General features: G+C 41.6%; 1 protein-coding gene across 7 annotated transcripts in view; it reads right to left on the reverse strand.

The window, feature by feature from the left end:
* The window catches only part of FAM168A (family with sequence similarity 168 member A), a 231,147-nt gene that overhangs the window by 113,460 nt on the left and 92,532 nt on the right, over window positions 1-25,155 (reverse strand). For all 7 annotated transcript variants that reach the window (XM_089513046.1, XM_089513048.1, XM_089513047.1 and 4 more), the window contains exon 3: window positions 14,099-14,187. In XM_089513046.1, the coding sequence (XP_089369172.1) occupies window positions 14,099-14,168 (70 nt within the window). In that variant the 5' untranslated portion in view covers window positions 14,169-14,187. The remainder of the gene's footprint in view (window positions 1-14,098; window positions 14,188-25,155) is intronic.

Genomic DNA, 25,155 nt, shown 5'->3' on the forward strand with positions numbered 1-25,155 from the left:
TAAAAAGGCCAATGCAATTTTAAGCTGAATCAATATAATTATAGTCTCTAGATCAAGGGAATAGTGCCACTGTATTCTGCTTTGGTCAGGCCCCACCTAGAATACTGTGTCCAGTTCTGGGCACCACAATTCAAAAAGGATATTGAGAAACTGGAGTGTGTCCAAAGGAGGGCAACTAAAATGGTGAAGGGTCTGGAAACCATGCCTTATGAAGAACGACTTAGGGAGCTGGGGATGTTTAGCCTGGGGAAGAGAAGGTTAAGAGGTGATATGATAGCTCTGTTTAAATACTTGAAGAGATGTCATATTGAGGAGGGAGCAAGCTTGTTTTCTGCTGCTCCAGAGACTAGGACCCAGAGCAATGGATGCAAGCTACAGGAAAAGAAATTCCACCTCAACATTAAGAGGAACTTCCTGACAGTAAGGGCTGTTCGACAGTGGAACACACTCCTTCCTTGGTGTGTAGTGGAGTCTCCTTCCTTGGAGGTCTTTAAGCAGAGGCTGGATGGCCATTTGTCAGGGATGCTGTGATTGAAAGTTTCTGCATGGCAGGGGGTTGGACAGGATGGTCCTTGTGGTCTCTTCCAACTCTACAATTCTGTGATCCTATGACTCACTGGAAGCTAGGAAAGGCAGAAAGCAGCAGAAAGAGATGGCTGCATGACAGTTGGATAGATTCAATCAGGGAACTCACAGGCCTGAATCTTCAAGACCTAAGCAGAGCAGTGGAAAATAGGGGATCTTGGAAGTGTCTCATCCCAGGGTCGCCATGAGTTGAGGTTGACTCACCAGCAACAACAGTTACTACTGCATATGGAAAGGTAGCATCTCAAGGAAAAGTTCACATTAGGAGTCTGTTCCCTAACCTACTAGTTAAGGGTTGTTTTTTTTTATTAAATCCAACATTGTGCTGGCACTGTGGGTCTAGCACAACAAAATATCTCTCCCCTTCCTTGCCAGTGCAGTTTTATTTATTTTATTTCATTTTTATGCAGCCTTTCTCTCAGAATGGGACCCAAGGTAGCTCACAAGATAAAAACATTTAAAAAACTTATAGTAAGAATTTAAGAAGTATTTCTCACCGTCCTCAAAAAACTAGCTCCTGTGGGGTTTTCTACCTCTTTGAACCTTTCGGAGATCCAGAGGGCTGCAGTGAGGGAGATTTCCCCCTCTCAGTGCTGCCAACAAAAGCCATTTAATCTGCAGATATCCCCAATTCAGTTTAGTTCCTTACTTTTATTTTATTGTATCAAACAGTAGTTTGACACGTGAGCCTCCATCTGCCTTTTCAAGTGGTACAAACCAAACACAGTACGCAAAGGGATCGAGTGTAGCACCTTTGAGATTAACAGTGGAAAAGAAGTGGTAGCATAAACTTTTACAGACTATGTTTACTCCCCACTACATCTACAAAACACAGGTCTACAAAACACAGACCTACTATTCCTTTGCATACTGATATTCCAGACTAGCATGGCTATGTCTCTGAATTTCAACCAAACATAGGTTTGGTTTGCCTTCCTTTACTTCTTATTTATGTATCACTCTGCAGAAGTGCTTCAGGGGTGGTTTAACAGACAATGTAAAGATCCATTATAATAAAAATACATTTCAAGAACATTTGTCCTTCCATTTTGAAGGAAACAGCTTTGAGGATTATATATTAAATGAATTTTTGGAACCTTTTAAAATTAAAAGAAGAAGAAGAAAATATAGAAAGTCATAGCAGCAAGTTAAAATGAATTGACTTTAAAAGCATATGTGAATAAAGATATGTTTGCCAGATGCCCAGAAATAACCATTTTGGTGCTAGGCATAGTTCTCTACAGAAAGTATAACATAAATGGGGTATAATGTATTTAAAAGTTTACTCTCTGGTAACAGAAACAGTGATGACTGGGCAGCAACCATGTCAGTAGGATGCTCCAGTCTGAATTTTAAAGGAGTTATCCTTTATAACTGGTTTTGAAATCCCTTTTATTAAACCCAAGAATGGATTCACTGTCCCACTAATGTTGAAGGCACCAGCTGCAACTGCCTGGAATTGAATCTCCAAAGATCACTCTTAGCATGTGTTCAGGTTGATGCAGCAGGTGGCATTCCTACGCATATCTGAGTCCTGAAATAAGCACCAGCAACGTGGATTGGGTTCAATGAAGAGAAGGGTTATTTCTTACCCATCTCTGGTTATGGATCAAGGTGGGGAACAGCAACAAATAACATAACATACGTCCGTCAACATATAAAACCAATACATATTAAAATCCATCAGTAAGTACTTTCAAATTCATAATTTAAAAATAATCTGGATAGGCCTGTCAGAAGGGACTGGTCTATACTGCCGCTTTAAATGCAGACAGTGTCTCTGACTGATAAATCTGTTCCGGCATGTCATTCCACCATCTGAGGGTAGCCGAAGAAAAGGTCCTCTGCGCAACGATCAGCTCAGCTTTGGCTAACTGAAATAGATGTCTTCTAGAGGCCTTGAGTATACCTGGTGGGTTATACAGGAGAAGGTGATCGTGCAGGTAGGTAACCTGGAGCTTACCCAAAAACAAACTGTGAATCAGTCCATTTTCAGTCCATTGTGACGTTCCTAACAACTGGTCCTAATAAACAACAAAATGGTCGTACTTTGACCTGGCTACACTTTCTTAACAAAAGTAATCTCACCTAGAAAACATTCCAACTGTCAATTAAGATACAGCAGTTGACCACTTCAGTGATAAGTAGTCCTGACAAACAAGGATAGATAGCAAGCTAGAGATGTGGGAGTACCGTATATACTCGACTATAAGTTGACCTTATGTATACGTCAAGGGTAAATTTTTGGCGAAAATTATGGATTTTTATATGACCCATGGATAAGTCGAGGGTAAAACTTAGGGGCATGTGACAAAGGATCTAAAGAATGAAGCAAGGAAAACAATACCAACAACTTACAAAATTTCAGCAGGCACAACTGTTTGCACTCATCCTAAAGACTGGATGGATGAGAGAATTGAGGAGGGGGGGGGGAATCAATGCTTCCAGGACAGATTATGCTCTTGTTTTTCACCAGGACATGGTTCCTTTTTAAATGAGAGTTAAAGCAGAGTACTTACACTGACCCGTGGTTTTTTTTTTGGGGGGGGGTCAATTTTTTGACTAAAATTTCTAGATTTACACATGAGTATATACAGTAGGTGCTGGAGGAATTTAATTCCCTAGCAGTGGCCTAAGCCAGTAGTGCCTAAAGTGATGGTCTTCAGAGCACAAGCCATTGGCTGCCAGTCCCTGGAGAGTTTCCAAGGACAAAGAAATTATTGTTGTTGTGTGCCTTCAAGTCATTTCTGTGTGTGTTATGGGCCTTTGTGTCTTTTCCGACTTATGAAGACCCTATCATGGGTTTACTTGGCAAGATTTGTTCAGAGGAGGTTTGTCATTGTCTTCCCCTGAGGCTGAGAGCATGTGACTAGCCCAAGGTCACCCAGTGGGTTTTATATCTGGGATGGGACTCGAACCCTGGTCTCCAGAATCATAGTCCAATGCTCAAAGCACTACACCATGGGCACAAGTATGGCATTGTTCCATTGCATGTCATGGGGGAACTATTAGCCCCTCACATCAGATAGCATGAGAAGCACTGGCCTAAGCCATCTTCTAGGTACAGAATGCACAAGATCCCTCTATTTCTTTCCCTCTCACACACAAGTTTACATGCACTTACTTTAAGATGTAAAATTTCAAGATGTAAGAGTAAATTTATGGATAATAAGTGGAAGAAACATAATGTCCTGGCATCCACAAGATCCCCCAAATCATGCTTCTTGTTTCTTACCATTTGAGTGTGAGCTGGCATGCGAGCCAGCACTTCCCTCTCTCCCTTGCTGTCTGTTTTAATTGGGGCCAACACAACAAGTTCCCTTGGGGAATATTTGGAGGAAGGGGAGTTACAATGCAAAGCAGATTCACAGCATTGTTTTGCAAGGTTGGGAAAAACAGATGCAAAGAGCCACTCTCATATGCTAAAGAGAACCAAGGTCAGAGAGGGAAGAATTCTCCGCAGCTGCCACCATGCCAAGGATTATACAATCTGCTCCAAACCCTAAACAACCCCATCTTTCTTCTCTTTCAAGACACTGGTCTGCAAGGGATCCTAAACTGATGACCTGAAAATGACTAAGCTGGGGGTCCAGACTGTGTTAAAACAAATAAATCAATAGCACCAAATTTGGCTAAAAAGGAGAAAATTGCCCCCTGACCAGCAAAGAACAGTTTGAGCCCCTCAAACAGCAACTGACCTGATGCAGGTTATTCAGGTCCTACCTGGAGGGTGGGGAGGGGGACAAGAAGGGCTTGCACATTTAGGGAAGGGAAGAAATCTTAGGCTCAGTTCTTATTTATTTATTTATATTAATTTATATCTTGCTTTTCTCCCAATATGGGACCCAAGGCAACAACTGTTTCCTGTTGAAAGAGATTTCTCGGCTGGGACAGGTGGATTAAGGCATACCGGGGGCGGGGGGGGGGGTGTCTGTTCTTGTCCTGATGACTATGAAACTAATTATGGAGAAGATTCCCAACTTCAAAATACTTTCAATGGCTCTATGCCTACAATGTACCCTGTTAAGACCCAAAGATAATGCCTTTTCCCCCCAAGAAAAGGGGACTCTGTTTTCTGAAGAGTAAAGAAAACTGCTTTAATACGCTTTTCCCCCCTGACTTACCATTGGTCACTACAAAAATGGATTTCAGTGACAAGAGATTATCAGAGCACAGGAAAATTGGGTGGGTGGGAACACTGAATTCCCGTACAGTGGACCTTCCACATTTGCTGAGGTTAGGAGCACCAGACCCATGTGAAAGTGGAAAAACTGCAAATAAAAAAGACTTCTTTTTTAACACGAGAGAACCCCTCTCTAGGAATCTCTAGGTCCTCTGGGTATTTCATTTTTTCTGCCTAAGTGCAGTACCTACATTTCTCCCTCTGGAAATTGATTTTGTTAGCTTTGGCCCAGCTTTCTAATCTATTAAGGTCATCTCGAATTTTGATCTTCTCCTCTGGGATATTAGCTACACCTCCTAATTTGGTGTCATCTGCAAATAAGCATGCCCCCTATTCTTTCGTCCAAGTCATTGATAAAGCTGTTAAATAGCACTGGGCCCAGGACAGAACCCTGTGGGACCTCACTGGTCACTTCTCTCCAGGATGAAAAGGAGCCAATGTTCAGCTGGGTTCAGACCATATTTTAGTAGCTAGTCTGCAAGAATAAAAATGCCTAAGCAAGTGTTCTCTCTAGGAACTTCTAGGTCCTTCAGTGTGACTTTTGGTGGAGGTTGACCATAGAGTCATACTGGAGGACCTAGAGATTTCTAAAGAGAGCATATTAATCAAATCCATGAATAATCAAAGTCAAAGCTGCAAATGTGGAGGTCTGACTGTAATTCAAAAAGCCGCTACAACTTGGGATGGGAGCTCTCTTCTCCTTTTCCTCCCATTAACTTTACTTGTTGCAGATATTGCTTTTTTCACCCTTGGTTTTTCCTATGCCCTAATTTGAGAAAAGGTTTAGTCAGGTTTTCCAGTACGTGGTCTGGAAAGTTCAACTTTTTAAAAATAGAAAGGTTATTCACAAAAATAGAAATGTTTCTTTATTTTTCTCCCTCCTAGTGAGGCTTACACTTTTCAACTTCATTTTATTGTATTTCTCTTTGGACTAACTGTAACTGTATCATCTGAATTTTCCTGGCTCAATCTCTCCACAAAAGTCTTTAGGAACCCACCCTTTCAAATGGGTAGCTGTAAAATTTTCTTCTTGAAACTTCAGGTTCACAACTGCTGAACAGATGTGAACGTTCTAAACTTTAACTAGAGAGCTGTTGGAAAATCAGGGGCAAATGTGACATTTCATAAAGGGCTAACCATGGACAATTTTGCATGTTATTAAGACTGGTACATAAGAGTCTTGTCCACTGGGGCAAATAGTGAACGTCATTTTTACAGATGTTCTGAGGAGGTCTGAACTAAAAAAAAGTTTCTGAGTAAGACTTGCCTTGTCCAAGTATCTCAGAAGCTCAGCTTGTTGCCACTTTGTTTTACCATTAGCCACATTTCCTCTCCAGATCCTGCTCCTATTAGCTCAGATGCTGTGAAGCAGTGAGGACATAGCAGCATTGTTTGGGATGCCTTGTTCACTGAGGCACTGTGGTGGCAGGACAGATGAGAGGATGGACAGTCTCCAGCAGAATATTTCAGCACTATCACTGCAGAGGGTCAAAGGGTGGGACTATCAGTTCAACTGGAAGTCACACCTTCTGCTCTGGCCTACATGGCCTGCACTCCAGCTCCTGGGCATAGAGATGATAGGAGAAGCCTGCTCACTGGGTCTCTGTGGACAGGGCTTTGTTTGATACACAGGGGATAGAGATCATACAAAAACTTCTTCCCACTCTGGGAAAAGAGATTCCACCTAAAGAACTTTTTTGATTGTAAGAGTTGTTTGACAGTTGAACAGAGGGTGGTGGAGTCTCCATTTCTGTAGGTCTTTAGAAAGAGGTTGGATGGCATCTTTCAGGAGTGTTTTAGTTGTGTCTTCCCACACGGCAGGGCATTGGATTAGATGGCCCTTGTGCTCCATTCTAAGTCTATAATTCTATGACTATTCTTGCTTCCACAACTGCTGCTGTTCCCCTTCCATCCCAACATTGGTCTGGGCTCTCTTGTCCCAGATTTCTAGTTTTGTAGAATTCTGGAGACTTGGTAAAAGACAGAAACTGTGCCATGGTGAGGGTTATGAAACTCCTTGGATGGAACTGATTCTCTAAGCTTCCGGTCTGGCCCAACGTGAACAGATGTCTCATGAAAAAACAGCAGATATTTCCCATCTGAATAATAAGAGTGCTTTTTTTAATTAAAATTTTGAGCCATCTTCAGGCAACAAAAATGGTTTTGTTCTCGCCTACAATTCAGATTTAGCTCACCCCATACAAAGAGAGAGAAGGACAAAACAGGACTTGAGCAGCTTTTGATATATTTTGTGCCTAGGCTTTTCTTCTCCATCTTCAAGTTTTCTGTTTCAGGGTTTTTAAAATAAAAGCTACTCTTATAACAATTCTTTACCTCCTGGGCAGCCAAGACAAACATCTAAGGACTGCAGCACTTTCAATTGATTCATCAGTGCTGCTACATGGGCTCTCACACCAGCAACATCTAAGTTTTCCTGCCTTTTGTGCATTCACTTACATTCCTGGGGACCTTGTTAAGCAATTCTGCATTTGAATTTTGCTTCCCATGTCCTTTTCAAGAGTTTCTAGCTCTCCCTGGGACCTCCAATGGGGCAAAGAAAGGTCATTTGAGTACCTGATTAGCTGGTGCACATATTCACTCGCTGAATTCAATACTGTTTTTGCTCAAAATTCTATTTAACAGAAAGAGACAGAGAGAGAGAGGAAAGCTTAGTTCCTAGACACTCCAGCTGCCCAAGTCTACCACCTTTCCTCAAAACTCTTACCTCTTACTTGGCTTGTCAAAGCAAAAGAAACTTCGGACTGATATAGCAGCCATGGGTGGAAATAATAAGCCTGTAAATTGTAAATAACTGAAATCAGCAGATGGGAGAGGAGTCTTCAAAATACCTCTTCTAAATGCACCTATGTTATTTTGACTCATTAAATCTTGCAGTGTGTACCATGGAGATGTGTTCAGTTTCCAGTAGGACAGAGTCTAGAAATCTGCTCCACACTTTAAAATTAGTTGAATCCCGGACGAAGTCATTCAAGCCTTATTGAAATAAATGGGACTTTAGCCACAACTAGCGTGTTCCATGCACTTCAATGGGACCTAATGTTATCTTCAATGATCTCTATGAAAATACACTTTCTGGAATTTACAGTTTTGGATGGGTTGTTTTTTAAGGACAGAGTCTACATCCCAACTCTCATTCTTAATTCAGATACTGCACCATACTTGGGTTTACACTAACCTTGGACATGGAGCCTAAGCTATTTTTTCACTTTCCAGTAAGTGTGCCACAGTAAATTTTTTCATCCAGTCTCAGAGCATAGCTTCCATTAAAAGGTTCAGCAATGGTTTCTCATTTCAGACAACCCACCAAATTACTGAAGTTCAAACTACTGTTTGCAACCCGATTTCAAAACATGTTTCAGATTTTATTTTAAAAGCCAATTATATACAGTGCGCCTGCATTATATGTAGTCTTGAGCGTACGGGCTCAAGGTGGCGCATCCCATTCAAATGAATGGGTGTGTGAGACCGTGGTGCTCTGTGCGCCACCGCACCGCTGCACACGACCCCCATTGTTTCTAATGGGGCTTGAGCATAGGCAGAATTCGCCTTACACGGGGGGGGGGGGGGGGGCGGAACGGATCCCCATGTAAGACAAGGGCCAACTGTAGTATGGTTTATCAAACTGGGAAGTGCAGACCACAAAAACTAGTATGACTGACCAAATGGTCAGCATTTTCTGGGATACAAACTGGTCAACAGCTCTTTCTCAGTATGCAAAGGGATCCTGTAGTACCTTTGAGATTAACTCTGTGAAAGAAGTTGTAGCATAAGCTTTCGTAGACTTGGTCTACTTCCTCAGAGGCATGAAGTGAACTAATGCCCTGGGTTCTAGAAGAGCCAAACCAGGAAAGCTCTAGTTATCAAGCTCTCAGTCAACATTACAGAACTAGGCCATTTAGATGCTGTGTGTTTGTGTGTGTGTGTGTGTGTGTGTTGTGTGCCTCCAAGTCTTTTCCGAAATATGGTAACCCAAAGATGAACCTATCACAGCATTTTCTTGGCAAGATTTGTTCAGAGGGGGTTTGTCATTGCCTTCCTCTCAGGCTGAGTGAGTATGACTTGCCCAGGGCCGCCTAGTAGGTTTCCATGGCTGAGCAGGGATGTGAACCCTAGTCTACAGAGTCATACTCCAATGCTCAAAGCACTACACCACACTGGCTCTCTATTTAGATGCTACAACCACTGGTCCGTACAACTGGTAGCAAGAAAGCAACCTGACCCAGACATAGCCTATGTGTGAACTTCTTGTCAAGAACAGATAATATCACCCAGACTACCAAATATGATACTGGAATTTAGAAATTTGGAAACTGCACTATATGCAGGCCTAGTGCCTTAAATTTTAATGGTGCATCCCCAAAGACAGAGGCTGAATATCTAGGAATCTGGAGTACTTTTACAGACCTGCTGGACATAAAAGGATTTTCTTAAGAGTTTTACAGAATGCAGAGGACCTGAAATATGACTAGAAATTAACTGCAAAACAATAAGGCTCTCATGATATAGAGTGAGATATACCTTTTTTAATAAGTAACAAAGAATGTATAAGGCCACTGTAAAATCTTAAATATTGGTCTTTCTGCCACACATACACCTCTGCTACCACCTAAAGCAAGTGATATCAGTTCTACAATATGCACTACACACAATGTCACAGACTAAATTCACAAAATGCTACTAGGCAAGGAAGGTCACAGTTGCTCAATATGCAACATGAGAAAAATCCCAGGTGCATGGGCACCATATTATTTTTAATGCTGACTCTAACTATTTTAGAATATTCAGGCTTCTGCAACTGTGATGTGCAGAAGAGTGATGCTAGACATCTATTTAAAACCTGAAATTATTTTTCAACCCTTGTCAATTTGCTTTTTTTCCTGTTGACTGAAGAATACATTTTTGTCAATGGTGAGAAAAATCATGAGTGCATTTATTGGTGAATGTGTTCCCCAGCTAGGTTATTTCCTTTGGCTTTAAAAAAAACCCTACTAAATTACTCTTGCCACACCGTGCCAAAGAGGAATAGATCAAATTGTGGCTCCTAGTAGAAGTGCTAAATTACATTACCTGGTACCCTGGGGAGCACCTCTGAGTTCATTACACCCAAGTTACTCCTCTGGCCCTAAGGAACAGAAAGGCTGATAGTCCACACAATCTTTGCTGAATTGGTACTAGAGGAGTGGAGTGGGGAGTTATTGCACACGCTGAAATCTTCTCTCAGAGCCTAAACAACTGTAGTGTTTCAATTACTAAATACTCCAGAATTAACATAGAAATGCTCCTATGTATATATACAAGCACGTGTATGTGCAAAACTTTAGCTTTCTTTCCTACAACTGCACAGGATACTTTCTAAAGGTGTGTTTCCCCCTAAAATTTGCACTGAAGGCCAAGGTTGGCTGGTTTAAACCAGGTTGGCTTAAACCATGGTTTAAACCAAATTGCCACTCCTGGTTTGTTTTTAATTATTATTAGTCTAGGGCAAGTCACATGCTCTCAGTCTCAGGGGAAGGCAATGGCAAACCTCCTCTGAACAAATCTTGCCATGAAAACCCCAGGATAGGTCTCCAGAAGTTGGAAACAACTTGAAGGCACACAACAACAACATATATATTCTTAAACTATGGTTATCATTACAGTCAGCCCTCCTTGTCCACTGATTTTTTTATCCACAGATTCAAGCATCCACAGCTTGAAAATATTCACACACAAAAAGTATAAACTCCAAATGGCAAACTTTGATTTTCCCTTTTTTTTTTTTTTTTTGGGGGGGGGGGACAGCAACATTTTGCTATGCCATTATATTTAATGGGACTTGAGCATCCATGGATTTTGTTATCCATAAGGGATCTTGGAACCCAAATCCCAACAGATAACAAGGACCCACTGTACTATTTTCCAACCTTCTTAGTGTACAACAATGACTATTTGAATTTAAACATTTTAACTTTAACAATTTATGGACAGATGTTCACTATTAGACTAGTTTTCAGTGACAGTTGCTTCTTTCTTATCTCTTTATTTTATACTGCAAGAAATGCCATTCACAGTTCTTGCACACTGCAGAAATAAAGCAGATTGACATGGCTCCATCCTGTAGAGTCCTATTCCGCCTTGTTGGCCAGAGACAGTGCCTCTCTGATTTACAAATCCCAGGATTGTGTAGTCCTACGCATCAATGCAAAACGAACTAGCTTAAACCAATACACAAAGGGTTTTTTTTAGCACCTTTGAGACTAACTGAAAAAAATAAAAGCAAGCCCAAATGCCTGTTTTTTTAAAATTAATTAGCAATCAAGCCAAAGCACAACATGACATACAATCTTCCAATCCAACATAGCAGAGGTGGAGAGAGTGCAAGGTGCCCCCAAACTCTCTAAGAGATTCTCTGAAGCCCTCAGCCTTCCAATATTTTAAAAAAAGATCAAGCCAATTTTCAAGCCAGAAGTCCTCACAAATCATGCAAAACCATCTCCAAATGTGACAGTCTCACTTCCCACATATCCCATGACAGCTGAAAATTGGATGAAGATGAAAGTGACAAAAGTGAACAAAGTGAAAAACTGGAAATGACAAGTGCAAGTCATCTGTGGGTGCATGGAAGTGAAAACTGGCCCCCAGTGCAGTTACCTATCATGCCATAAAGGCAGTAGCATTCTCTCCCATTTTCCAATGTTCTGTACCATACTTGTGGAAGAAAAGGAAAACAAATCACAAATTCTCTCCCAGTATTAGAGCTGACTGAAAGGGCATGCATGAGTCTAACTCTTTGGCTCTTAACAAATGAATCACAAAATCATAGAGTTGGAAGAGAGTGCAAGGGCCATCCAGTCCAACTCCATTCTGCCATGCAGGAACTCCCAATCAAAGCATCCCTGACAGATGGCCATCCAGCCTCTGCTTAAAGACCTCCAAGGAAGGAGACTCTATCACCCTCCGAGGGAGTGCATTCCACTGTCAAACAGCCCTTACTGTCAGAAAGTTCTTCCTAATGTTGAGGTGGAATCTCTTTTCCTGTAGCTTGCATCCATTGTTCTGGGTCCTGTTCTCTGGAGCAACAGAAAACAAGCTTGCTCCCTCTTCAATATGACATCCCTTCAAATATTTAAGTAGTGCTATCATATCACCTCTCTTCTCTTCTCCAGGCTAAACATCCCAGCTCCCAAGAGGTTGAATGGGTACCATGATTTCCATTTGATGGCAAAAGCAAGCAAGACAGCTTAATGAACAGCCTCAACCAGAATAGGATAACTTCTGGAAAACTTTACACTGCACCACGTGAAAAAGAAAGAAACAATCTGCTAATCAGCGAGTCAAGATGGTTATTAAGTAGATCTGCAAGCTACAGATATGGTGAGAAAACCTTTCATTAGAAAAGCAAAAGAGCTCTTTGCTTCCATGAAGGAGGAACATCATGAAATTAACCTCTTTTTTTTCCCTTTCTGATCATGCCTTACAGGTCTGCTATTAATTTTAAAGATTGATATCTCACATGAGACATTAAGAAGATTCCAGTCTACCTCCATGTCACAAGCCCATACGCATGCCTTCTTTGTTTACAAGGTAGCATATTTTAATGCTATTGAACATTATCCTCATGAACATTATACAGACGCACACAAAGAATCACGCTCAGATATGACAGGAATACTTATCCTCAGCCTCTCCTGACCTTTTATTTCCTTATAGCAATTTTCTGATTTTCTGCAGGAACAGTCTGTGTCTGTTCTAATATATCGTTCTCCTTCTACAGCCTCTGTAACATTGTCTTTTATACAATTCATACGGGTCATAAGCCATCACTTCATTCTTTCCCCACATCTCTCTCAATTTCTGTCTAGGTGTCCCTGACTCGCCTCACTTTTAATCTGCCCTAATCCTTCACCTTTGTTTGCACAACCTGCTTGTCTCACATTTGAGGTCTCTGAACATCAACTGAAGTCGGCCTATATGCCCATCTAACTAACTACTTAGTGGAAGGACTTTTCAGGGCTGAGATTCATTCAACTGGCTCCTATGGCAGAAACTAAGGTGCCTTCAAACAGAACTAGGCTCATCGACACATCTAGCAATTTCTTCCAAAATCTGCATTTTCAAACACATAGTGAATTGGTCCAGGAAAAATAGGATCTTCAGATCTGTTCATCATTTACTTCTTGTGTACAAAGTACCCCCAACCAAAAACTGTAAGGAGGGATTGTGACCATACTTAAGTTTCATGTCACTGATAAGGCATTGTGAAAAATGTGCCATATACACCAAATCTAACTGTGGATTCATCCATAAATTTATAAATCAAAGACAACTTCAAGTAGGCACTACAAACCACAATAATTACAGGGGGAAAATCTTGTGGGGGGCATCTAGTCCATTAAGAAACTTTCATGAAAAACTCGTTACACATAAAGAAACATAAGAGCTTTAAGCAGCTGTTCCCAAGTTTGGATTCCCAGATGTTGTTGGACTACAACTCCTGTTATACTCAGTCAACATGGCCAATGGTCAAGGATTATTAGAACTGCAGCCCAGTAGCTTCTATGTCTGCAGGTCTGAGAAAGGCTGTTACAGAGGGGTGGATCTGAACCAGAAATAAATACTTTCTGCTTACATATTATGGCTTATCTATAAAATTTCAGCACATTAAGTTACAACCACATGCATCATTTGCCTTATGCAGAATTTACAATTTCCTCTGTGGCAACCCACAGCAAAGTTCACAATTGTAATTTGATGAAAAGTTGTATTTGCTTATGCTGAAAGCAGCCACCTTCAGTGGAATGAGAATGCACTAGCATTTATACTGTGCAAGCTGAAAATAAAGCTGTTAGATCCCAAACAACAAGACACACCATGTACTATACACCAGTTGAAGTGTCAGATGGCATCATGCTTGGAGACAGAAGTCGCATCAAACAAAACCTGGGGCAGAGTTTCTGGAACAGCAAAAAATATGGCTATAGCAATATTACATCACAGAATTGTTCAGGCTGTTAATCCAAATTTAACAGCTAACTTATGCTAACTATAGTTTAGTTCTGTCTGCATGGCAAAACTGTGTCTGGGCTGCCTGCATGGCTTCCAACCACTATAAATTCCCCAATGCCTTCTTGTCAGAAAGAAGGCAAGGCTAAAATCCATCTCTCTGAGACATATGCTGTGGGAGAGGGGGAGTTGTCCTTTTTTCCTTTTCTTAAAAATATGTAGAAGCATCATGTGCAAAACCTCTTCAGCTGCAGTCTGAAGTGATACAGGCCAGACACAGGTGTAGCACCTGAGCAAGAACCAGGTATTTTTTTTTCCACATCTTACCTGTGTAGGCCATGTTCTTAGGGTTTCCATAGGGAGCCCCAGGTTGAACGGGGCTATAAACGGGATTCATTGTGGAAGACGTGGAAACTCTGGGGAAAAAAAGAAAGAAGAATCTTGAAAAACCAGTCCCATTTCCCCCTCCTTCACAACAGGACAGTAACAATAAAAATAAACAAATAAATAAATACTTGAGAGCTATCAGTAATTTTGGTGAAGCAAGCAGTGGAGACAGAAAAACATCATCTAAATAAAAATACATAAAATCTTGTTGTTTTTTAAATTGCATGTGAAATGGAGTAAGTGAAAGGTGCTGTAGTATGATGTGTATCATTGCATAGACCCACTGTATCTTATGCAGGCATGCTCCTCCTCCTTAAATAAAATTTAAATGTTATTTCCTGGACTTTAAGAATCTCCCAGCACCCAAATGGCCAGAAGGAGAAGGGCCTGCCTCCATACCATCTGAACTGAGGACAACAACCACAACATTTTGACAAAATGCAGGACTATAACTACCATCATCAATTTTTTTTTCTGTCTCCTGTATGATTTTTAACGTCTTTGCCTGACAAAGAAGTCAGTGGAGCTTCGAAAGCTTGCAACATGTATTTTGTGTGTTCTGGTTGTCCCAATAAACATATCACTGTTTTGTGGTATACAGCTCAGTTCTTTGTAACAAAAGCTGGTTTCAAAATTTATCTCTCTGCTCCCAGACCAAGATACTGACTGAAATATTCTCCCTGGCTGGCACACTGACAGCATGTTCAGTACTATCTAAAATGGTGCAGCTCCAGGCAGAGAACCGCCTTTAAAAAATTAATAACCCTTCTGTCCGTTATCTCACTAATAAAGATGATTTGAGAGAGCCAAGATCTTTCTTCTCTGTCTTTTATGTGAAGAAAAGCAAAGAACCTGGGACTTTGCGTCTAGTACTGTCAGTTAAGCAACTGCTCAGTTAATTATCTTAATGAACCACATTCTTCGCTTTGATTAGTGGAGGGAAAAATCAGCCATTAAGCTTTATTAAGCAAGCCATTTGTCTCCACAGCTACCTAGACAATTTTGAACATGGTGCTCATCATGCTTACACCATTTCTGGACTACTTTTTAAAAGGTGCTCTTTTCCTAAAATAATAATTCAAGCATGCAACAAGGTGGACATTTATGAGCAACAAGCAATTAGTTAGATCATTAATTCTTCCTTTTTAACCTCCAGATAATAAACAAGTCAAATGTTAAGCCTAACAACAACTGGTTTGACAATTAGTGTTTAATTAATTATGTTTTCCAGCCATTTCCAAGCTAACACTGTTCTAGTTGCTCTCAAAGAGATAGAAGATGCAGGGTATTTTTTTTAAAGAAAGGATGAGGCTTTTTTTGGGGGGGGGGGGGTGAGTTGTAGAAGAGAAGATCCAACAACTGGGAGGGGGATATTTGCAAAAGTCTCCTCAAAACTTGATGAAAGACTTTCCGGCCTGAGCTACTGCAAACTGAGCTACTGGAAACAACTCCGCCACACAATGCTGCGATGCAAGATTTACATGTCACACCAGCTGAGTTATTATTATTATTATTATTAAACTTTATTTCTAAAGCGCTATAATTATACACAGTCCTCCCAGCATTTGTAGCTTGGCACTCTTGCTCATCTGCAGTACTTTTTGTTACTTTATTTATGGAGCCATTACATTTATAAAACCAACACATATGCCATATGTGCACCATGTTTCTGATGTTATTATACTTTAATTTACAGGCTGAGTCTCCTTTGTCTGGAATTCTGAAAATCTAAATATTCCAAAACCCAAAACTGGTCTCATGAGAGCTGTTTGACAGTGGAAGATGCTGCCCTAGAGTGTGATAACTGTTTAATTCCTGCATGCCAAGGCGTTGAATTGGATGGGCCTTGAGGCCTCTTCCAGCTCTATGATTCGAGAGAGCAGCCTCCCCCAACTCGATCCCTCCAGACAATGGAAATGATGGGAATCACTGGGGATGATGGGGTTGTAGTCCAATGTGCCAAAGGTGCTAGGTTGGAAAAAATCACACTAGAAGTAACTGAATCATTTTGTCAAAACGACATTAAAGAAGATAAACATTAACTTGATAAAGAGGTGTGTAGAATGAAATCTGTTATATTTCCACTTAAGTCAGCTCTCTACTCAACCATACATTTGGTTCGAAACAAGAAAACACCAGATTCCATGAAGCCTTGTTTGCATTTTTACGAAGGGGCTGGCTGAGATGCTCCCTCTCCAATGGCAGACTAAGTGCAGGCAAGTCCCTTCTCCCACCATCTCATAAACACCTGGTGCCTTCCATCATTCTCATGGTTGTCACATGTAATTTACTGAAAACAAATTCTTTGTTGAAGCTAAACATCTCTAACTCATGGCCATTTTACTACACATCTACTCTAAATTCACTTCATTTAAACACAACTTTTAAAGAGACAAGGGCCCTGTACAAATGGCCATTAAGTACGTGCTACGGTTGCCTGGGAGCGTCCTTTTCAGACGCTCCCTAACCCTAGGACGTACTCAGTACATCAAAATGGTGGCACCCTGTCTACATGGGCAGCTGCAGGGCGCCTGTGGCCCCCTTCCAATGGCGCCAAAAGGAGCTCCAAAATGAAGCTCCTTTCACGCTGCGTATCGCTGGCGCGGCCTTTACATGGCCATGCCAGCGATACTGAAGAGAAAGGGGCCAAGTAGCCCCTTTCTCCGTCTTCCCGCCGCTGTCAGGGTGTCCTTGGAGCATGAAGCCCCAAGGACACCCCTTTCCAGGCCGTGGGGAAGCGGCGTTTTTGCCACTTCCCCGAGGCCTGGAAAAGCGGTGGATCGGGGCCTCCGAGGCTGCCGCTGTGGTAGCTCAGGCCCTGATCCATCGGGGAAAGGGGCGATCTGTATCCCGCCAACAGTAGGAAAAGATGAAGACCACACTACAAGTGTATGATTCAATCAAGGATGCCCACAGCTGCCCTGAATTTGCAAGACATGAGATGGGCTCTTGATCTCCAGTATTCTTGGGGGTCTCTCATTAACAGGACACTACAGTGGGCCTCTGTATCCAGTGGGGCTTGGTTTCACAACCCACCCACCCCCAGGAATATTCAAATCCATGAATGCTCAAGTCTCATTACTATCCCAATGGCACAGTAAAAATGGCACCCCTAAAATGGTAATATAAAAGTTTGCTTTTTGGATTTTTTTGGGGGGAAGGGGAGATAGTTTCAAGCCATGGATTGTTGAGTCTGTGGATGTGGAATCCTGACTGTGTAAGTCAAAGTCGTCTTGATGGCAAATAAAAAACAACTAGAGAGCAAGCGTGGCATAGCAGTTTGAGTGCTGGACTATGATTCTGGAGATCAGGGTTCAATCCCCAGCTTGTCATGAAAACCACTGTGTTACCCTGGGCAAGTCAAATGCCCTCAGCCTCAGGAGAAGGTAATGTTAGTCCTCCTTTGAATAAATGTTCCTAAGAAAACCCCATGATAGGGTCACCATAAGCTAGAAACAGCTTGAAGGCTCACAACAATAGCAACAGTCAGTCTATTTCCATATAAAAACAAGCAGGTATCAGATACACCAGCTACAATGTTCAGATCTTGCTTGTATGTGCACGATGACATAGTTGTGTAAAGGGATTGCAAGCCATGAAAGCTCTCGTGCTAAAATAAATCTGGTAGTCACAAAAGTACCACAGGAACCCTCTCTTTCTGTGTCCGCTTGCCATTCTTTCTGTTGAATGCACATTCACTTCATGAACAACTTTAGCATTACTAGGGTAGCTAATAAAAATATCCCGAGGTAGCCATGCTGACCATATACTAAAGTACAGTATCATCCAAAATCCACCAAACAGTGATCCCTTTATTGAGCTAACCAAAATGCACATTATACCTGTTGCAAGCTTTCAATGCTCCACTGGCTTCTTCATCTGGCAAAGGTGTTAAAAATCATACAGGAGAAAGAAGGGTAGGAATGATCATGTTAGTCATAGTCCTGAACCTGGTCAAGATGTTGTGGCTGTTACCCCCAGTTCAGATGGTATGGAAGGGTATTCCTGTAGGTGGGCCCTTCCTCCTTCTGTCCAGGAAATAAACTTTAAATTCCATTAGCAAGACAAAAAGCTACTGCTTTTTGAAATCCAGTTTGTGGATGATCAGGACTCAACAAAATGGATGCTGGATCAGATCAAAAAGCCTGTCTGGTCACACATTCTGGTCTCAATTCTGTTCACACAGTGGCCTACCAGTTACCTATGTGATCTAGATTTGGAGCATTTTCCTGGGTGGTTCTCAGGGGAGTACGATGGAGTGAATATCACTTAGTCATAGGGCAAATGAGACAGCACATATCTGCAGATGAGGAGTTTGCTCCAAATGGTTTGCAGAACACAAATTCCAATCAAATGGCTGCTTCAGTTGTACAGTGGCATGAGAAGGGAGCCCAACTGAAAACAGAAGGAAATCCAGAAGAGAAACTGGCTGCCTGTTTTGCAGCAAGCACAGCAAAGAGCTTGGGAACACCTTAAAGACAAGACACTTGTTATTGTGGTGAGAGCTGAGCAGAGCCCAGAAGGCATGAAACCTTAGGGCACTACAGCAGTTTCCACTGTGGACATGATGACAAAGATGACACTGAGTGAAAAAAGAAAAAAAGACTGAACAGAACTGAAAGGAAAGGCCCTGATGGCAGAGAGAGCTGGGGGGCTTGATGGGGGAGAATTCTGTATTCCTCACAGCAAGAGACGCAGTTGCTTAGAAGCAGCCAAACAGAAATAAAAGTGGGAGGAATTCCAGCAAGGAGGTCTGAGAGGTTCCTGCTGGCAAAATCCCCTCTGGATACTTGCCCATCATATCCTGGCTACATGCTATCGGTTGTATCTTTGCTGTGAAAGCCCTTACCAGCCTCATCTGGACTGGGAAATGACTACAGATGAAGTGTAAATAGTGACACAGCAGAGGCTGGCTCTCCGAGACTGTGCATCCATCACTCAACAGGCCAACATGTCAGTCAAAGAGGGATAGGAAAGGAGGAGGGAAAGGAGCACTGCTCTGAAAGAGGGGGAAGCAAGCCCTGCAAACGATTGAGCTGAACCTTCCACGCTATTAAATGGCTGCAGCATCATGCTCAGATGCTCTTGTCTTGCCAAACAGTTGAGCATCAAAAGTTGGCAGGATGAAATGGAAGCAAAACTTAACAATCCTCAACAGCGGCAGGTGGGGATCTACAAGCACCAGAGGTTCAGTTTTCTTCTTGCAGCTTCAGGGCATTTTGGAAGGAAGGCATGGAAGGGAATGCGGTGCTTTGCAAACCAGAGGATAAACTGGCACTCCTTCTCCCATGAACATGAGAAATGGCTCATCAGGAGGTCTTCCTGTTCTTCCTCATCTCTGATTCATTTCAGGCACCCACAGGAGAACCTCCCTGTGGACCATGACCATAGGCTAAGTCCATCTCACGCTCTGCTCCTCACTTTGCTATCCAATACAACATGAGCCACAGCCAGCATGGTGCAGTGGTTTGAGTGTTGGATTAGGACTACAGGAAACCAGGGTTTGAATTCCATGGAAACCCACTGGGTGGCCTTGGGCAAATCACCCTCTCTCAGATTCAGAGGAAGACAATGGCACATCTCCTATGAATAAATCATATGAAAACCACATGAAAAGACCAACTTATGGTATTCATAATTCAGAAATGATTTGAAGGTAAACAACTCTTCCAGCAGGCCTTTCCTGAGTAAATCCCCGGTCACTAAAATAGGGATTCCAGCTTGGATCCTACCTTGCTACAGCCCCTGTTCTTTGTAATTATAATAATTTTTTAAGTATGTTTTAACTCTAATATTGTTTAATTGTGTTTTAAGGGGGCTGGGAATGGATGGTTTGGGGAATGAATAATTTTAACATTAAAGCTGCCACAATTGCGTTTCGTAGAGGGGCAGTATATAATTATTATTATTATTATTATTATTATTATTATTATTATTAACATTAACAGCAACACAATATAAGCCAGTCCTAATTTATGCAATGAAACAAGGTTCTGCCATGGTTGCAGATATTACACCAACATAGGAAGATCCATGTTTGGGACATACGCCACTCAGAAACCTGAATGAAAAAAGAAGATGGAGATAATACTGTGACCAGACCCTGGTGCCAACTAGGAAGAGGCAAGCATGGATGACACATGATTTGGTCAGACATCAACTGGACTATTACGTCCAGTTCTGGGCACCACAATTCAAGAAGGATGTGAGCAAGCTGGAGCATGCTCAAAGGAGGGTGACCAAAATGGTGAAAGGTCTAGAAACTACGCCCTATGAGGAACAGCTAAGAGAGTTGGGTATGTTTAACCTGAAGAAGAAGAGGTAAGTGGCGACATGTTAGCCATGTTAAATATTTGAAGGGATATAGGATAAGAGTCAGTATGGGAGTGGTCTGACTGTAACTCTGGAGACCAAGGTTCGATTCCTCACTTGGACATGTAAACCCACTGGACAAGTCACATGCTTCAGTCTCAGGGATGCCAATGGCAACTCCCCTCAGAAGAAATCTGCCAATAAGTTAACCTTAGGGTTGCCATACGTTGGAAATTAGTTGAAGGCACACAACAAGAACATATTGAGGATGGAGCAAGCTTGCTCTCTGCTGTTCCAGGGACTATGACATGGAGCAATGAGTTCAAACTACAGGAAAAAATATTCCACTTAAACATTAGGAAGAACTTCCTTATGGTAAGAGCTGTTCAACAATGAAATATGCTGCATCGGAGAGTGGTAGAGTCTCCTTCTTTGGGGCATTTTAAACAGAGGCGGGATGGCTATCTGTCTAGAGTGTTTTGATTGTGACACGACAAGGGTTTGAATGGTCCATGTAGTCTCTTCTGACTCCTATCATTCTATGACCCTAAAAGCCCAGCCAAACTAGAAGTCTGTTCCACTGAGGAGCATTTGGCCAGAACTAATGACATGGGATTTGGACCTCAGAGCCTTAACAGCCCAGCTGATCCTGACACATCTGCCAACTAGAGACTTGGCACCTAAATTACTCCAGAGATCCACACAAAAGATGACACTTAAAGAATGCAAGGTTCTGAGGCCAAAGGCATTTCTCAGCCAGAGGGATTGAGGCATTAAGCTAGAAGCATCTTCAAGCCCTGCCTGAATCTGTAAGATCTCACACCAGATCTCAGCCTCAGAGCTGTCCGGGGTTCTGCAGCTGATATTCATCCCAATCTCTTGCTTGAACAACGCTGAGAAAGGACGGTTTCACATATGGTAAAGTTGAAAACTACTCACTGCAGAGTTAGACATTCTATCTTCAGCATCATCTATTCCATGTAAAAAATTACACTCTGACAAACAGAAGCTCAAGGCAATGCCCCATAAAAACATTAAAAATTCACACAAAACAGAGAACAAAGAAGAAAAAATTATACATTAAGTCTAAAACCAGCGGGACACAAGGCTGCTTACAAAATAAAGCATCTCCAGCAGTATCATTAAAACATACAAGAAAGCAAAATTAAAATGGAATTCAGCTATTAACAACATAAAAAACTGTGTAAAACATATAATTAAAAATGCTAAATGCAGTTCAGAGAATAGCACAGTGAGCCCTTGGTATCCACAGGGGTTTGGTGCCAGGACACACACACACTCCCATGGATGCCAGAATCCATGGATGCTCAAGTCCCATTGTATACAATGGTGTAGTAAAGTGGTGTCCTTTACATGAAAATGGCAAAATTAAGGTTTGCATTTTGGAATATATATAGCCATGGATGATTGAATCCGTGGATAAAGGATTAATGTATATAGAGGGCCAACTGTCCAAGTAACGCTGTACAGCACCCTCTTAAAAGCACTTTCTTTAAAAAACATTCAGTTCTTAAAAGCCTCTAAAACACCTTTGACTGTCAGCAGAAATACAACATGGAGGGACTTGGCTGGTCTTACTAGGAAAGGAGTTCCAGAGTCTAGCCCAGTCATTCCCAAACTCTTGTCTTCTAGGTGTTTTGGACTTCAGCTTCCAGAATACCTGACCACTGGCCAAAACACCTGGAAGACCATAATTTGGGAATCACTGGTCTAGGTGCAGCCACTGAGAAGGCCCTGTAGCACATCCACACAAAGCATACTATGAGGTTCAACAGTGTCATAAAAGTGTCCCATTTACCAAGCTGAAATAATCCGTTTGACAACAATGATGCTTGTACAATGCTCTCCCATGCTTTCACAATCTGAAGAGAACAAGTGCCATGGGGAGGAAACAAAATACAGTGGTACCTCGGGATACGAAATACCCAGGTTACGAAATTTTCGGGATACGAAAAAATCCCATTGGAAAACATTGTTCCGGGTTACGAAAGTTTTTTCGGGTTACGAAAAAACTTTTGGTGCTTTTCGGCGCGATTTCACACGGAATCGCGGCTTTTCCCCATTAGCGCCTATGGGAATTCGGCTTGCGAAAGCCTTTCGGGTTACGAAATTGACAGCGGAACGAATTAATTTCGTAACCCGAGGCACCACTGTACATGCATGGTTTCCCATGCATGGATTTGTTTAATCATGAGATAAGGCTCCTGGACTTAAGCTGCAAAGTGAACTGTACTTTGAGCTATGACTTAAACACTGAAGGTACAGCATCAAACATTAAAAGGGCAATTAGCTTACAGTTGTAAACTACTTAGACACTGTTAGTTCAGTATGAAGCAATATATAAATGAAGCTGTTTGAAAAGTCTTTAGATGTTACAGTCTCTCTAATGAACAAAGACAGAAACAATCTCAGCTCCTTAAGGTGTAGTACCACAAACAGGATGCTGCTACCAAAAAGGCCCTGTCAGGAATGTGATATTCCCTCCAGCAATGACCCTGCGTTATTATGAGAAACTCAGTTTTCACTTCTGTTTTATGGGGACGGTCATATCCATACATTTGTATCCATACAAATGGAAAGCTTACCAAAGATTAAATCTACCTATGGTCAGAATCCTGTTGGGTCACTGCACCAGTGAAAAAACGGTGCAAGCAGCTCCACTTTCTCAAAGAGCACAGAAGCACACACTCTCTCTCTCTCTCTCTTTCTCTCTCATACATTTTTAAAAAAATCTTTATTTATTAATATAAAAGAAACACAAAACAATTAACAAATACACAGAGCTACAAACAAATACATTCCAAATAGCTACATAACAATACATATTGACCACACTGACCAACATTTACACATATTGAAATATATACTTCCTGGATTTCCATACAGACTTTATTTGCTATTTGTGTTAATTCTATGATGTTGTCTTTCTCTGTCTTATACCTTTTAACCTTTTGAATAGGGAGCTAACTGACACTACACAATAAGTAAGGTGAATACCATGGTGATCATGGCAGCATCAGTTCCACAACTGTGGGATTCAGCACAATTAGGCATGTGTATAGGTAAAGTCTGAAATCCCTCTGAAAGCCAAGATGACCAAATTGAAGCTGACATACTTGGCCACATCATGAGAAGGCACAAGAAAAGACAATAATGGAAGGAAAGGTAGAGGGTAGTAAAAAGAAAGGAAGAATGCATGCCAAATGGATATACTTAATCAGGGATGGCATGGGCCTGGGTTTGCAGGATCTAAGCAGAGCAATGGGCAATAGGGGGTCTATCAGCCATCTCATCCACAGGGTCACCACTCAAAAGGAGTTAACAACAATATTTATGCTGAAAGTCAGCATGGCATAGCGGTTTGAGCACTGGACTACAACTCTGGAAACCAAGATTCAAATTCTCGCTCAGTCATGGAAACCTACAGAATCACTTTGGGCAAGTCACACTCTCTCAGCCTCAGAAGAAGGCAAAGGCAAACCTACTCTGAACAAATCTTTACAAGAAAAGCCCATGACAGAGTTACCTTAGGGTCACCATAGGTCAGAAATGACTTGAAGGCACGCAACAACATTTATGATACACTAGAAATGTGTTGTTTTATCTGCACGCTGCACTAAGAATGTACATTTGGCCTTCATTTTTTGTTGAAGCATAGCAATTAAAGTAGACATCAATCAGTCTTTTCCAGAGTTTCAAAAACATATGTGACCCCAGGGGACACAGGAGATAGCAAAAAGCAATAGGTGCAATGGGGCAGAATCCATTGCTGGACATCCATCCATCACTGCACCAGAGGAATCCAATCCAGGAAGAGATAATCTCTCTCCCCAAGAACAGCCCCTGGGCAGCCCCCAAAACCAGCTTTAGAAAGCTAGGAACATCCCTCTTCATGAATCAGTATTGGGGAAGCATCGGGAGGAAAACTGTTCTGTACAACTCTACAGTGAAAGACTGGATTAAATCCACAATTTAAAAAACACACCAAACAAATACACTTCATTATAAATCTAAAATAAACCTAAAGATACTTATTTCCATAGGTTTTTAATGTGTAACTCCTTGTTTAAGTGCAACTTGTACCATCTTCAACTCTTGCTGCAGCTAGGCTTTCATTCTCTTTTATAAAGTGTTGGCTACATGACACATACTTGGGTATTTCTTGAAGAAACGTGGCTGCCGCCTGTACTTGTACTTTTTATGATCTGCATTATGCGATTTCCAAGTCTGCTGTGTTCACTGGGCACATTTTAGCAGGAGAAGAGCAATCTATAAATAATTGTTATTTATATCAGTGGTCATTTTATCCACCATATATCCTGTAAAAATGCAAAATTACCGGTACAAGAACAATGATAAACTGCATTAGACCTTTTTCAGCTACAAACTGAATATACACATATTCCTGACTTTCCTAAGTTCCCAGTGGGGGATATTATGTGCTCTCTTGTACACAGAACACAAGTGAGCAAACTAAGGGAGGGTAAAGTATAGCCCATGAGTCACAGACAGATTCCCAGGGCTGTTTTTGTGGCTGTTGATTCTCACTGGGGGGGCAACATTTCCTCCTTCAAAATGTTCCGAAATGCCTTTTACGGAGTGGGAGGAGGCATTTTCACCACATGGGGGGCTGGAAGTGATTGTGAAGTGACTTCTGCTCACTT

This window comes from Sceloporus occidentalis, unplaced genomic scaffold (genome assembly GCF_023333645.1).
Source record: "Sceloporus occidentalis isolate IW3139 unplaced genomic scaffold, rSceOcc1.0.p SCAF_2, whole genome shotgun sequence".
In the NCBI taxonomy this organism is placed as follows: domain Eukaryota; kingdom Metazoa; phylum Chordata; class Lepidosauria; order Squamata; family Phrynosomatidae; genus Sceloporus; species Sceloporus occidentalis.